The sequence below is a fragment of the Mangifera indica genome, chromosome 6 (genome assembly GCF_011075055.1).
Source record: "Mangifera indica cultivar Alphonso chromosome 6, CATAS_Mindica_2.1, whole genome shotgun sequence".
Lineage (NCBI taxonomy): Eukaryota > Viridiplantae > Streptophyta > Magnoliopsida > Sapindales > Anacardiaceae > Mangifera > Mangifera indica.
In genome coordinates, this window is record NC_058142.1 from 184,392 (window position 1) to 196,638 (window position 12,247).

At 33.6% G+C, this 12,247-nt stretch overlaps 2 protein-coding genes across 3 annotated transcripts; one reads left to right on the forward strand and one right to left on the reverse strand.

The window, feature by feature from the left end:
- Positions 1 to 2,137: 2,137 nt before the first annotated feature.
- LOC123218693 (serine/threonine-protein kinase D6PKL2-like) lies at positions 2,138 to 6,204 on the forward strand. 2 transcript variants are annotated; one of them, XM_044640244.1, is made up of 3 exons: positions 2,138 to 2,419; positions 3,278 to 4,299; positions 5,012 to 6,204. In XM_044640244.1, the coding sequence occupies exons 2-3, from the start codon at positions 3,335 to 3,337 to the stop codon at positions 5,883 to 5,885; spliced, it is 1,839 nt and encodes a 612-aa protein (XP_044496179.1). In that variant the 5' UTR covers positions 2,138 to 2,419; positions 3,278 to 3,334; the 3' UTR covers positions 5,886 to 6,204. The 2 variants fall into 2 exon arrangements, with proteins under 2 accessions (XP_044496179.1, XP_044496178.1); XM_044640243.1 differs by having other exon boundaries at positions 2,140 to 2,419; positions 3,202 to 4,299.
- A 213-nt stretch (positions 6,205 to 6,417) lies between these two features.
- On the reverse strand, positions 6,418 to 8,377 carry LOC123218694 (U-box domain-containing protein 35). The gene is made up of 4 exons (XM_044640245.1): positions 7,910 to 8,377; positions 7,115 to 7,233; positions 6,906 to 7,021; positions 6,418 to 6,730 (listed from the first exon to the last, which is right to left on the reverse strand). Exons 1-4 carry the CDS (start codon positions 8,220 to 8,222, stop codon positions 6,502 to 6,504), a joined length of 777 nt encoding a protein of 258 aa, XP_044496180.1. The 5' UTR covers positions 8,223 to 8,377; the 3' UTR covers positions 6,418 to 6,501.
- Positions 8,378 to 12,247: the final 3,870 nt, after the last annotated feature.

A 12,247-nucleotide genomic window follows, 5' to 3' on the forward strand; every position in this document is an offset into this window, starting at 1 on the left:
AATAGATATGTTTTCGTAGATTTATAAAATTAAGCCTAAAACCCAAAAATATTTAATAAACTTGGGCCCGATAAAAAGTCTAAGGTTGAAAAGTAGACAGATCTGAAAGCCAAAGCCAGAATATTTTGATGGGTCCAAACTAAATCGAATTTAATACACCCAATTAACAAGCCTATAAACTCGCTTAAGATACTCAATGTTCTCTCTCATTGTTAACATAATATTCTGTTCTAATCTAATTAATTAATTAATTAATTGACTGACTCTGAAGTTGTATATATATTAAAATAATTGATGTGACAGTAAATAATAAATAAATAAATAAAAGACTAGTGTATATAAAATATAACCAGAAAAGTCAATAAAGATTATGGTATAAATTAAAAATAATAATAACAATAACAATACATGAAGATGAACCGTTCAAAATCTTTCGTTTGAATCGACGACCGAGTTTGGAGGGAGGGCAAATAAGTTAGAATAGAATATGAAAACAAACAAGAGGCAGGCATGGTTGGTTATACTACAGCGTCCTAAGAAGAAGCGCATCAAAGAATATATTCCATTTCAATCAACCCAATCTCACATGCCTGCCACGTGTAATCATCTCTCGCACCTGTATGAACAGAAACTGCATGTGTTGTGTAGCAGCTCGCAACTCTATGCCTGCCGGCCTGCCTGCCTGCCTGGAGCACTGTGAATTAATTAATAAATTATAATAATTGTAGCGTTTGATTGGTTTTCAAAAAGTAAAAACTATATATTATTATATAACATTTGCTATACCATATAGTGTAATTACATTATTACCCTCTATGTATCTATCTATCTATCAACCAATCAATCAATCAATCAATCAATATTTCTCCTTTGACATCCAATAAGAAAAGAAAAGCACCAATTTTTCCAACTTTCTTGCAAATATATATATATATATATATATATATATATATATATTTGTTTTTTTATGTGGATATTCAATCAAATCACTTTCATGCCTCCGCGGATGACCTTGACCTGTCAAGGGGAATTTGTCAATTTATTTATTTATGTATTTTATTATATGGGCCTCACCTCAAATGTCAGTTTGTCCAGATTTCGATTTAAAAAATTACGACCCAGAAAGGTTTCGGTCGGAGTGAATGAAAGAAGAGATTTTGATAAAGATTTTGATATATTATTAAGAGTAGGAGGAGGAGGAGCTGCAAATTTCCATTGTTCAGTGAAGGAGAAGTTGTGGTGTGGTGTGGTTAAAACTTGATTGAAAAAAAAAAGGGTCATTTTGCTTTTAAAATTAAAATTATTGTTGCATGTTGATGGGTTTTGAATTGAATGGTAATGAATTTGATGCCAACTTGCTTGTATTGTAATTAATGACATTTCATTCTTACTGGGGACCTCAATAATACAGCATGTGCATGTGTTTATATCAATCTCTACCCATGGGAGGGGAGATTGTTTCATTTTTAACCAAACTTTGCTTTTCAATAAATAAATACTAGTGAAAGACATTTCTAATTTTATAACTTAAGTTTTCTCTCTTTTAATAATATTGTTTGATAACATTGTTTACCTTATTGTATATTTCCAATGATTTTATTGTCTACCTTATTGTATATAGCAAAGTCACAACCCAATTTATGCAAATCAACAATTTTAATGTCGGCACAATTGGTGGTGGGACTTTGTTTCTCATCATCCTATACCACCCATGATTCTTCTGCTTCTGCTTCTGCTCCTCCACCTACTCTTCATTCCTCTCACTCACCATATCACTATCATTTTGTAACCTCATTCACCAACAAACTACTATCATATATGTGTACGAGATCTCTTATTGTATATAGTTTCAATTCAAGGTTTAAATAAAATCTTATTATTCATTTACATAATCATTTAAACCTAAAAGAGTAATATTACATATAAATTTATTATTATACTATGGTTGACAGACAGACAGACAGACAGACATCAGATAAAAACAAGTGAGAAGATAAAAGGATAATTTGGTCATTTTGTGCTAAGATGCATTATGGCAGACAGGATAGCCCAGATTACTTTGGTTTGGTGACTCAAATCACAGCCCTTGTAGTTCAGGGACATAAAACCAATGAGAAATTTTTCTTTAAAATAATAAAAATACAAATACAAATACAAATAATAATGCCGGACTTTTCCTTTAAGCTTTGCTTTGACCTCCCTCCAGTTTGAGTCCTCCACATCTCTCTTCTCTATTTGCCTAATAATCCACCACAAGCAAGCATAGGCACAAACAATCATATTTTTATACTTTCTCTTTCTGTACAAGCATTAACACCTGTATAGTACAACTAAGCTATTACGGGGTCTTTCCTTCACTGCAAAAGCAAATAACTTAAAAAAAAAGCAAGGCTCTTGCAGTTTTGATCCTTGAAATCAGGTACTTTTGTTTTAGAGTTTTCTTGTGTTCTTCTTGCTGGTTCTCACTTTTTTACCTTGTGTTCTTGCTTTTTGTCTCTGTGTTTTTGTTGTTGTTTTGGATCTGTGTTTGGTCATCTCAGAAAGCTGTGATTTTTGTGATCAAGATCTGTTTTTTTTTTTTTTTTGGTTCATTTGAGCCTTGATCTTGTTCATATCGTTTGTTCTGATGATTAATAGTTTCCAGATTAGGTAGCTGAGGTTTGTGATCAAACTGCATTAGCAGACCTGCTGAATTAATACACTATTTTTATAATTTTTCTCTGGCGATCCATGAATTGTGTGTGTATTTTGTGTTCTCTTTATCTGTCTCACTATTTTTTTTTTTTAATCTGCTGACAGCATGTTGAATTGGGTTTTATAATATCATCCGCTAATTATAAACTTTTTTCACAAATTGTATGATTAAAATTTTCTGTGATTGAATCTTTTTATTTTCTGGCAAAAATGATTTGATGTGAGTTTTTTTATATCAGAGTTGAAAACTGAGTTGGCATCTTGTACCTATTTTTAGCAAAGCTATTAGTATTTTTATCCCAAATGGTGTGTCCATGTTTGAGCTGAGGGGTGATTATGTGACCTGTAAGTGTTTTAATCTTTTTCTTTGTAAAAAAAAGTTTATATATGCATTGGGAACTTCTATTTCCATTTTCGGCATATGAGGAAGTTGGATTTTCATATCTGAGTGCAACAAGTCATTTCATTTTGTGATCTTATCTTATCTAATTTTGATGTCTTTGTTAGATAAATTGGTGCTGTTTGTATAGTCAAGTGAGACTCTCTCAGGCTTCTGACTGATTATATAATGCTTTTCATGGAGGGGTGCTTGATGTATTTGTTCGATCTGATGCATATCTAAAGTTTCTGTGCACTCTTGATGGCCTCAAAAACGGTTGCCAAAGCTTCCCCAAGAGAACAGCAGAAAACGGCTGGAGTTCAAAAAGTTGAGGCAAATGGTCCTATGTCTCTGCCGTTAAATGGTTTGAAGACAAGCAAACATGAGCTGATTTCCCCCAAACAGTTGCCAAAACCGGTAGACAAAAATCCAAAGCAGGTTGTGGTAGAAGCTTCAGAAAATAAAACTTTGCCAAATTCTAATCATAATGAGTCTGTTGACTCTTTGATTAATAAACTCAGGTCTAATTCTGCATCACTTGGTGTTGAACAAGAATCTAATGCAGGAGAGTCGATTGTGAATGATACTAGATGCTCACAAGATACTTCTGTTGATCAAGAGAAGAAAACATCTGAATATGGAAGTGTTAAAAACAGTTCAGTTTCTGCCAAAGTTAGTGATGGGGCCAGTAGTCTCGCCAAAACTAGTGGGAGTGCAAAGATTAGTGATCGTGTTGATCTTGTTGAGAGTGGCAAGAGCAGTATTTGTAGAGGAAGCACAAGCACTGATGTAAGTGATGAGAGCACATGTAGCAGCTTTAGTAGCAGTATCAATAAACCCCACAAAGCAAATGATTTAAGATGGGAAGCTATCCAAGCAGTCAGAGCTAGAGATGGAGTTCTGGGTTTGAGCCATTTTAGACTTCTAAAAAGGTTGGGTTGTGGGGATATTGGGAGTGTGTATCTATCCGAGTTGAGTGGAACTAAGTGTTATTTTGCAATGAAGGTAATGGATAAGGCATCTTTAGCTGGTCGTAAAAAACTGCTTCGGGCTCAGACAGAGAGAGAAATATTGCAGTCTCTGGACCATCCGTTTCTTCCAACTCTTTATACTCACTTTGAGACAGATAAGTTCTCATGTCTGGTGATGGAATTTTGCCCTGGAGGAGATTTACACACTCTTAGGCAGAGGCAGCCAGGCAAACACTTTCCTGAGCAGGCAGTGAAGTATGATAACCAAACTTTTATGTATTATTTGGCTCTATTAATTTACTGCTAATCAATATATTGATCCAATAACCTTTATATTATGCTTTGCCGTTTTTCTTTTTCATAATTATGCTTCTAACTGATCTGTTTCATGATGCATGAAGTTTAGAGGCATGCCCCTGGTCATCCTCTTGTAAGGATCTGCTGCACTAGTTAAAAAATTTTATCTACCTGATTATTCTATTACAAATATTGACAAATTCTTTTTAATGCAAGCATTCCAGAACATCATAGGGAACTTCTAAAAACTATTAGAGTTGTGTTTTGTAATCTCTAGGATCTTTTGATTGCCCTTGTGTTATAAGAGAAACAATGTTTTTGCATTTCACTGTAATCACTACTCTTGTATTGCATTAAGGTGGCTGATGTATGAAATGGTAGAAGAGTTAACATGATGAGACAGCAAATAATGAACTGATGAGAGAAATGTTTTATCAATGCTGATATTGCTATGTAAAGGATTAAGAGTTCAACACTTGAGAAATGTGTCTTGCTCTGTTTAAGGAATGATTTTCTGAAAATCATTGACTGCGGAAAAATATCGTTTCATGTAGTTCTTTTCATGATCATTTGTAGAAACTTGAAGTGCCAAAGTTGTTATCTCTGCAGCTCATTGCATTTGCATGAACTTAATGGTAATCATTTTTGCTTTTTTCACTTAAACTTCCAGGTTTTACGTTGCTGAGGTCCTGCTAGCTCTGGAGTATCTTCACATGCTCGGTATCATCTACCGTGATCTCAAGCCAGAAAATGTCCTTGTGAGGGAGGATGGACATATAATGCTATCTGATTTTGATCTTTCCCTTCGCTGTGCAGTTAGTCCTACACTCATTAAAACCACATCCCTTGAGTCTGAGCCATTACGAAAGAATCCTGTTTATTGTGTCCAGCCTGCTTGCATTCAGCCTTCATGCATTCAGCCATCCTGTGTCACTCCTACATGCTTCTCACCTCGTCTCTTTTCTAGCAAGTCCAAGAAGGACAGAAAACCTAAAAACGAAATTGGAAATCAAGTAAGCCCATTACCTGAGCTGATTGCTGAGCCTACCGATGCCCGGTCTATGTCATTTGTTGGGACCCATGAGTATTTAGCACCAGAGATTATCAAGGGAGAAGGTCATGGAAGTGCTGTTGATTGGTGGACTTTTGGAATATTTCTGTATGAACTGTTGTTCGGTAAAACTCCTTTCAAGGGTTCAGGGAACCGAGCCACATTATTCAATGTTGTGGGTCAGCCTCTTAGGTTTCCAGAGTCACCTGTTGTTAGTTTCGCAGCAAGGGATCTCATTAGGGGGCTGCTTGTAAAAGAACCTCAGCATAGATTGGCATATAAGCGAGGGGCAACTGAAATTAAGCAACATCCATTTTTTGAAGGTGTTAATTGGGCACTAATACGGTGTGCCTCCCCTCCTGAAGTTCCAAAGCCGGTTGAGCTAGAGCAGATACCAGCCCCGACATCATCAACAAGTGAAAAGACTGCCATTCCTGTGGCTGCACCTAATCAGAAAGGTTCTGATAATTATCTGGAGTTTGATTTCTTTTAATGATAGTTGGTATTGATTGCTATTTGCAAATTGTTTCTAAGGAGAAGAACTGTTCTGAACATTAAAAGGGTTGTTGGTGATGAGGATAAAAGTCTTTAATACTGACAGATACTGAGGAATTGTATGGTCTTGTTTTTGTTTTCACCGAGCAAATGTTTTTGCGTCTGTACTTTCTGTTTTTGCTTAGACTCCTTCATTTTTAGGGGCTCAAGCCTTTGAACTGGCACATGGACTAGAAAATTAAGGCTACTTTTGTCATGTATATATAGATTCCTGGACGTTATTTGCAGAAATATAGACCAAGATAAACTTAAACCAATGACTTCTTTACATCTGATATTTAAACCATATCTTGATGAGATCTATGTTAATTAGATTTCTACACTCGCCAGTTTCCATAAGTTATGACATAACAATGATAGCAATTGCTAGATGCCAAGATTAGAGAGAAATGTATGGAGTATATTTTTACAAGGCCAAGGAGGCATTATCTCTTTTTCTTGGTGGCATTTCTTTGTCTTAGGAAGAGAGATTTCCCAACCCAACATGAAGATTTGGTATATATTGAAATTTCGATTCATGTCACATGACTTTGAAATATTGTCTGGTATGTTTATCAAATAAACTTAGGCTTAAAGCACATGCATGAGAAGGAATCTTTGGATTCATTTTCATCCTTCTGTTGTATGGCCTTGGTATTGTTATCATTGCCACGTGGAGATGGTGATTCAATCATGTGATCAATCACTTCCTTTCCTTCACATATTATCTTAATCTCACAAGCCTCTGTTGCACTCTGCAGTATCTGATCAGCTGTGCCATTCCCTTTTCTGGACTTCAATTTCCTATCAGTCCCCATCAAAACAGAATTGGATTAGTAAGAAGAAAATGAATCACAATGAGCTTATGCCTGTATTGTTCAATCGAACTTGGAACAGGTGCTTCACATTCAAACTTTTAGATATCGACTGTTGTAGTGTGCCCATCACTCTAAAGACTTTATCCGAGAAAATATGATACCTTAGATTAGGTTTTGAAATTCCAACTACTAATTTCCTGATGATGAGAATTGGGATAAGGTCCACAATGGCCTTTGCAACATTGTCACTCTCGATAAGCATGGTGTCTACCTTCACCTGTACTTGCAAAAGTTTCTTTATATTAAAATAAAAGGTATCATGATCTTTAATTTTATGGAAGTGTGGATGTTATTGTTTCCAGTATTGTACCTTGGAAGCAGCGCATGCATCAAAGAATTTCTGCAGAAGTTCTCTCCTCTTGCCTCTTTCTTGAGCCATGTAGGTCTCCACTTGCTCTGGACTCACTTGGCTCTTTGGTAACCTTCCCACTGTCATCACCAAAACACAGGACTCACAATGACCAAAAGACTTTCAGGCTGTAATTTCATTAATGGTAATACCTCCACGCAAATCTCGTATTAACAAAATACACGAGATATTTTAGATATGTATGACTTATGGATAATAATAAAAGACTAAATAAATAGTTTATAAACTTCTATATAACTGTCAAAATGCAAAACCCAAATAGGCTGGAATATTATACCAAGATGTTACATTTATATTCACTTGCATAGCCCTATCTCAACTAGGCTTCTGCTAAAACCAGGTTACACCAGCTAAACTGTTTTACTGTCTGGGTCAAGTTTACAAGCTTGATTGATTAGAAAACTCCAACATAACCGCAACTAAATTGGTTCAATTCATATAGGATTTATCAGACGTCTAATCTGGATTCAATTCTCATACTGTTGGAATTGTGAAACAAGAAACCATTGATCTATATGGTTCAGAATAGTGAATTATACCTAGTGATGACAACGATTGAACAATTATTTCCATGACTATACGTTCATAGTACAATTGCAGATTTTCAAGACAATATCATTTATCAGAACGCCAGTTTTGACTTTGTCTCTTCTAGCTAGCCCAGTTGGTCAACTACCATATTAAATAAACCAAGAGAGAGAGAGAGAGAGAGAAACATAATTGTAGAGAGCTTACATGGAGAAGGAATGTGTTTGATTTCAGGGAAAACATGAATGAGATAGATGATAGTTGAAGGATTGACCAGGTGCTGCAATGTCCATGAAAGAGCATACATGCTAGACTCACTCTTCCCCACAGCAACATATACACTATCCTGATGATCTCGACCATGAAAATCCACTGAGAACAAACTCCCCTCAAACTCTTCTTTGATCTCAAACAGCTCTGTTGAATTTATCTCTTCCTCTATCTCACACACCCCACTCCCACTATTCTTGAAACAATATTCATCATATTCAACACCACTATCTGTAATAGTCAGAGACATTTTTTTCCCAAGAAACAAAGTAAAATTGCAAGCACAAGAGTTGATGATAAAGCAACCTAGGTAGCAGTGTGCAGGCTTGAAATATTGAACATTGCCAAAAGCTCCTCAATTCAAAACCATTGACTTTTCAGAGTCTTCAGCAACGTAAAACGACAGGATGTCATTTTATGTAGTTGGCATGACTCTGTTTGTCCTATATATTAATTTCATATCATATACAACAATTAAGGCATGATATTTTTTGCGGTTTCTTATTCCCTGTTGCACTGCATACCAAATCTGAGGAATATGCGAATACAATGAAAGGATGATGCCGAAGTCAATTCTTCAAATCATTCTGCTGATTTTGATTTGAAGGGTATCTTAATAATTGATACTATGTATACATACAACATTCCTGAGATATTATTCCCCTTACATAACCTTCAAATTATGTTAAAATATTTACTTTTTTTAGTTTTTCAAAATTTTCTATATTAATAGTATGTTGTAGATTTTTTTGGTTGTCAAAATAAAAAATTAATTAATTAAAATGTTTTTTAAAAATGAATATTAATATATAATATTTTTCTATCCTTTTCTTTTCTACCGCAGAGGCTGGATTCCTCCTGCCAAGCCTGCCTTCAGATGCAACATGTAACACCCCAGGTCCAATAACCCGGCCCACTGTTAAGATATTGTCCACTTTGGACACACAGTCCATCATGGGTTTGCTTCTGGGCTTTGCAACCCAAAACGCGTCTTAATAGTTAAGGAGCTCACAGGCTATTTAACCAATTCAATTCTCCCACCACTAACCAATGTGGGATCCAAAGACAGAGCACACACAGACCCAGCATCTCTCCCGTGCTTTGTCGATGTGGGATTCGCCTAAGGGTATCACATACACCCCCCCTTACGGGACTCAGCGTCCTCGCTGAGGTTTGCCCCACCATCGTTCAAGAGGACACGCGGAGTTGCTCTGATACCACAACTGTAACACCCCAAAACTATAATAAAACATATGATTTCAAAAGACTTCATAAATCCCTTAAATAAAGTCAAATCTTGAATACAAAGTTTTTCAACCACAAAAAAACATGAAAAACAAAAATCTTTCAAACAAAACATACAATCAAATAGTTACTAAACTAATTTATTATTATTTTTTCTCTTAGCCAATCTTCCCAGCTAACTTCTTTTATTCTTTATTCCCCAAAGCTAAACAGAAACTCACACTTTATGACATCTTTAATCTGCAAAAATGTTAATGACGAGGGGTAAGCCGTCAACTCAGTAAGCAGAAACTAAACGTTATATATGCATACTTAAACATTTAATTTAAACATTAATAAAGAAAATCAAATAAAAGAAGGTCAAACAGAAAACCAAGTGCTTACACATATAAAATCACAAATAAATAAATAAATAAATTATTTCAGAACCTTTCAAACTATCAAACTTAAGTTAAAATTTATTTTAAACTCTTGTCACGTAGTGTCACCTGTACTCCCGGTGACCCGGCTAGAATTTCAGAATCAAATGTCACCTGTAATCCCGGTGACCCGGCCAGAATTTCAGAAATGTGCACAACAGAACAAATAATCCAGCTGGACCAAACTTATAGTTTCAAAGTTCAGAGCAGATATTCAGAGACTACGGACAATGAGTCAAAACCGTATATATATAAACAAAATTTCAAATCATAAATGTACCATAAATAATTTTATTGAATCAATGTCTGAGTAATTAAAATTTAAGTGGAACAAAAAGTATACGAAAATATTTTATAACTTGCAAAAGTCATTTGATACAAACAGAATGAAATATCATTTATATAACTTACAACCCAGGTATGTGAACAAACAATTATATATATATATATAAATCAAAGAAACATATATATATATATATATATATTATATAAACAAAGCATTTGTAGAAATTCTTTGGGTTTGTTTTGAGTATCATTTCCAAACATATATGCATACAAAAAGAATAGTTTCTACTTACCTTGACTACCAGCAAAAGTCTACACAAACCCTTATACGATCCAAGCTATCACGTACAACCTATTCGGATCCTAGCCAAAACCAATGAATTCAAATTGTAATAATACTCTTAGTAATATCCTTAAATCCCACTGAAAATCCTCAATTCCAAAACTAATTTTACAAATTCTAAGAGTGTCTAAGGTGAATAATCCTAGACTTAACTAACACATATTTATACTGTATAACCTTCGTTCTATGAATTTTATAAATTTTTACACAAATTAAAACGTTACAAAACTTTGCAAAGACAAAGAAGACATATAGATGGTTTACCCAAAAATTATTCAGCTAAAAAAAATAAATATAAACTTCTAAAAAAAATTACTTCCGTCCACAGCTCCTAATCACAACAACAGTTTTCAAGTTTGACAGTTCATGCTTCCAGCAATTTTATAAAATTCTGTATAACTCGAAAATTCACGAAATTTTGCAAATATAAACTTAACATATTGACGTTTTTATCAAAAAAAATATGAACCCAAAATATTTTAAAAGTCATGCAAAACGAAATTTTTATCACAAACCATTAACACTGTAAAAAATATTCCAGATTGAACATATACACTTATAATAATTTTAGTAGATAACATAAAATTTACAAAATTTTGAAAACTTCCAGAATTAAACTATATATGCTAATTTACTTATAAAAAAATTATTCAAGTCAAAATCAATTCAAAAAGAAACTGAAAATTATATTTCTTTACTAGTCACAAATTCTGTCAAATAAATTTCAGGTTTAACACTCAATGCTTTAACAATTTTAATAAATTGTATTAAATAGATAAAATTATGAAAATTTTCAGAACATAACTAGACATATTGATTTATGTTAAAAAAATATTTAAATTGAAAACGATGAAAAAATATATATAAAAATAAATAAATCTTTTACCAAATTAAGATATCAACAAATTGCTAAAAAATTGTATTATTATTATTTTTTTCTTTCTTTTCATAAAACGAAATTAATATATAAAATAAAAATAGAATTAAAGGTACATAATTTCCTTTTGTTTTTAGTAAATTTACAAACTAATATAAAACTATCATGAAACAAATAATTTACAATACAAAATTGAGTCGAATCCTAAAAGAAACTCTAATCTTCAAATCATAAAACACCTATATATCAAAATAATAAAATATTGAGACATACCTTAATGAAATAAAACAACACTATTTCCTTGCTTTAGCCTCCTACTCACAATTCTTCTCTTCCTAAAATCATTACTCCAAACCTTGCTCTTTGTTTTGAAAAAAATAAGAAAATCCTCTCTCTCCCCTTATTAATAATGATTTTATTTTTCTTTAAAGAAAAATAAGTTTTGAAATAAATCCACATTTATCACCAATAAAATATCTCATCTCTTAATGGAAAGATTTAACTATTATCCATATTTTACCTAATAAAATATTTTTAAAAATTAAACTCACATTATCCCCTAAAATTTAAATTTTATCCTATTTAAAAATAATAAAATAATAATAATAATAATAATAATAATACTAAAGATAATAATAATTAAAAGGTGAATATTACAATTCTCCCCCCTAAAAAAAAAATTTCGTCCTCGAAATTAGTACATACCTAAAGCTTCAAAAAGTTGAGGATACTTCTCCTTTATTTCAGCCTCTTGCTCCCACGTGGCCTCTTCTAACGAGTGATTTCTCCAACGCACCTTTACAAATGGAATAACTCTATTCCTTAGAAATTGCTCTTTTCTATCAATGACTTCTAAGGCTTGCTCTTCATATGACAAATCTTCAGAGATTTGGATTGGCTGATAGTCTAAAACATGGGATGGGTCCGCCAAATATTTCCTTAATGCCGAAACATGAAATACATTGTGAAGCCTTGAGAGACTTGGTGGTAAGGCCACACGGTATGCAACTGCACCAATCCTCTCTAAAATTTCGAATGGCCCTATAAACCTAGGGCTTAGCTTCCCTCTCTTTCCAAACCGAAAAACTCCTTTCCAAGGTGACACC